Below are 3,114 nucleotides of genomic sequence, written 5' to 3'. Positions count from 1 at the left end.
TTAAATTTCAAAAAAAAATTATAATATATTTTAAACTTTTTTAAAAAACAAAATTAGAAATAAAAAAAAAAATTTCTCCTTGTTCTAAATATTTCTCATGTTTACATTTTTTTTTAAAAAAAAAAAAAAAAAAAAAAAAAAAAAAAAAAAAAATTTTGTTAGATAAAAAGACAATTTTATTATATATATTGAATATAATATATATATATATATATATAATATATATATATTTTTTTAAATATATAATTTTTACAAAAATACAATTATTTTCCATTTAATTAAATTTTCTTTTATATTTTACACTGTGCATATTGTTTTATTTTAATTTTTTGTACATTGTTATCAAGTGCACGCATGAAAAAATAAAAAAAAATAAAATAAAAAAAATAAATAAATAAACGTACTATGTGTAATAATATATATATATATACATATTATATATACATATATACATATTCGTATATATATATAATATGAATATTCCTCTCTTGAGTATTTATTATATATACTATATTATATATATGGATATACGACATATTAATATATATAAAAGTATTATATAATATGTTTATATATATACATATATTTATTTATTATAAATAATAAAATAATTTATTGTGTTACATATCTTATTTTTCTTCACATCAAATTAATAATAAATCTTTGTTTTTAAAAAAAGAATTATATATATATATATATATATATATATATATATATGTATATAATATAGTATTATATTATTTGATACATATATTTACACATGTGTAATATTTAAATTGTATAAATATCTTCATGTTTTTCAATCCTATAATAAATATTGAAATAATTATTTATGAACAGATATTTATAAAACAAACAAATAAATAAATAAATAAATAAATATAAATATATATATATATATATATCAATTTTTATAATATATAAATCTTTTTATTTTTTTATTTTTCTTGTTTTTTTTTTGTTGTGCTTAATATATATATATATATATATATATATATATATATATATATAGAAAATATTTAACACATATATATATTACACTTAAATAAGACAAGAAAAACTGTGATATATATATTATATATTATAGCTTAAAATTTTTAAAAACTTAATGTTTTCCATCATTATTATAATATATATATATATATATATATATATATTTATATAATGTATAACATATAACATAAAATATATTATATATATTTATATTTATAAATATTATTCATTTGTTAATTTTTTTTTTTTTTTATAAAAACAATGCAATAATGAAAAGAAAGAAGAAAAATTCTATAGGACTCTGCAACTGTTCATTTGATGAATTTCAAGGTAAGATCATTGCGAAAATGGAGAGAAAAAATTATATAAATAAAAAAAAAAAGAAAAAAGAAAAAAGAAAAAAGAAAAAAGAAAAAACTATACATATACATATATACATATATCTATACATATATATATATGTTTATATATTTATTTATTTTTATACCTACACAACTACAATTTATATAATTCATGTTTTATATTTACCTTTCAGAGGGCGTGGAGTTTATTAAAGAAACAGATTCTATATTAGATGACGACATTTTTCTTATATTAAAGCGCGTTTGTTCTTTTCTGTTTTATTGTGTTAAGAATAACAAATTTGATTGTTTAGAAAATTATGATAAGCTAAAAAAATTTTGTAATAAAAGATCTAAAAGAGAACCTGTGCAATATAAGGACAGGAAAGAAGAGAATATAGATGATGAAAAATACCGAAGTACTAGTAAAGACAAAGATGATAATATAAATGAAACTTATGTATATTCGAGTGTGAAGAAAATATCTGCAAATTATAATATTTATAATAGATTCTCAAAAGATGAAGGGGTTACGACCATATTACAAGATGAAAATAACAACATGAAAAATTTTATGGAACATGAAAAAGAAATCAAAAAAAAAAAAATTTTTAGTCATAAAGATCTAATTATAATTAAAAATATAAATAGATTGCTCTTAAATAAAATAATAGATAATTATGTAGGATATTCTTGGTTATGTTTAATTTTGCTGGAATATCTTAATGTATTAGATTCCTACATAAAATATCAAGAAGACATAACTAAAATGAAAAAGAAAGAAAATGAAAAAAACGATCATACTCTTCTAATAAATGAAGAAGAAGAAAAAAAACAACAAGAAAAGGATTATTACGATATTTTTTGTAAAAAGGAGTTGACATACGTTATAAAAGAATTAGAAAAACTCAACGAATCCAAGGAACAAAATTTAAATAAATATATGTCAAAAAAAAAAAAAAGTAATAATAATAATAATAATAATAATAATAATAGTAATAATAATAATAATGTGTCTCTGTATGTATATGAGAAAAAAAAGAAAAAGGAAAAACAAATAAATATACAAAAAAGTAAATATACCAACTATCTATTTTGTTATTACGACAATTTTATTCATAGTGATAAACATGTAGTAGATAAAAAAGGAAATGAAAAAATTGTATATTTGAATGATTATGATAATGATAGTTACAAGTGGATATTCGACGAATCTAAAAATGATGATAAACAAGAAGATACACAAGAAGATAACCAACACAATAAACAACACGATAAACAACACGATAAACAACACGATGAACAACACGATAAACAACACGATAAACAACACGATAAACAACACGATGAACAACACGATAAATACAAAACGTTTGATGAACTTACCGTCAGAGAAAAAAACTGGTATCAGGACAGAAATTATTATAATAACAACAATTATTACAATGATCAAATGAATAATTATGATCATGCAAACGAAAAAATATATATGAATACACAGGAATATTCCCAAGGTGAATTTATTGAATACACTCCTTTAAATAAGAATAAAAGAAAACTTTCAAACGTATCTGAAGAGGGAAATAAAAATATTTATAAAAAAAAAAAAGTGTCATGGGGAAAGCGAGAAAATGTACTTGATAATGATGTAGATAGGATTTATGATGAAAATGGAAATAGAATAAAAAGAAAGAATTTAAAAAAAAAAAACAAACTTGAAGAATTAGAAAGTATGATGAAAAAGGAATATAAAAAAAATAAGAAGAATGAGAAAAAAAAA

At 17.9% G+C, this 3,114-nt stretch overlaps 1 protein-coding gene across 1 annotated transcript in view; it reads left to right on the top strand.

Annotated features, from left to right (window-relative positions):
- Positions 1–1,262: 1,262 nt before the first annotated feature.
- PRSY57_0405100 (hypothetical protein) overlaps positions 1,263–3,114 on the top strand; it is a gene marked incomplete at both ends in the record, with an annotated part of 5,975 nt that continues 4,123 nt past the window's right edge. Inside the window, 2 exons of the mRNA XM_020114501.1 lie at positions 1,263–1,323; positions 1,529–3,114. The exon at positions 1,529–3,114 is cut by the window's right edge and continues 2,927 nt beyond it. Coding sequence (XP_019970778.1) covers positions 1,263–1,323; positions 1,529–3,114 — 1,647 coding nt within the window. The remainder of the gene's footprint in view (positions 1,324–1,528) is intronic.

The sequence above is a fragment of the Plasmodium reichenowi genome, chromosome 4 (genome assembly GCF_001601855.1).
Source record: "Plasmodium reichenowi strain SY57 chromosome 4, whole genome shotgun sequence".
NCBI classification, from domain to species: domain Eukaryota; phylum Apicomplexa; class Aconoidasida; order Haemosporida; family Plasmodiidae; genus Plasmodium; species Plasmodium reichenowi.
This window is presented reverse-complemented; position numbering and strand designations above follow the sequence as displayed.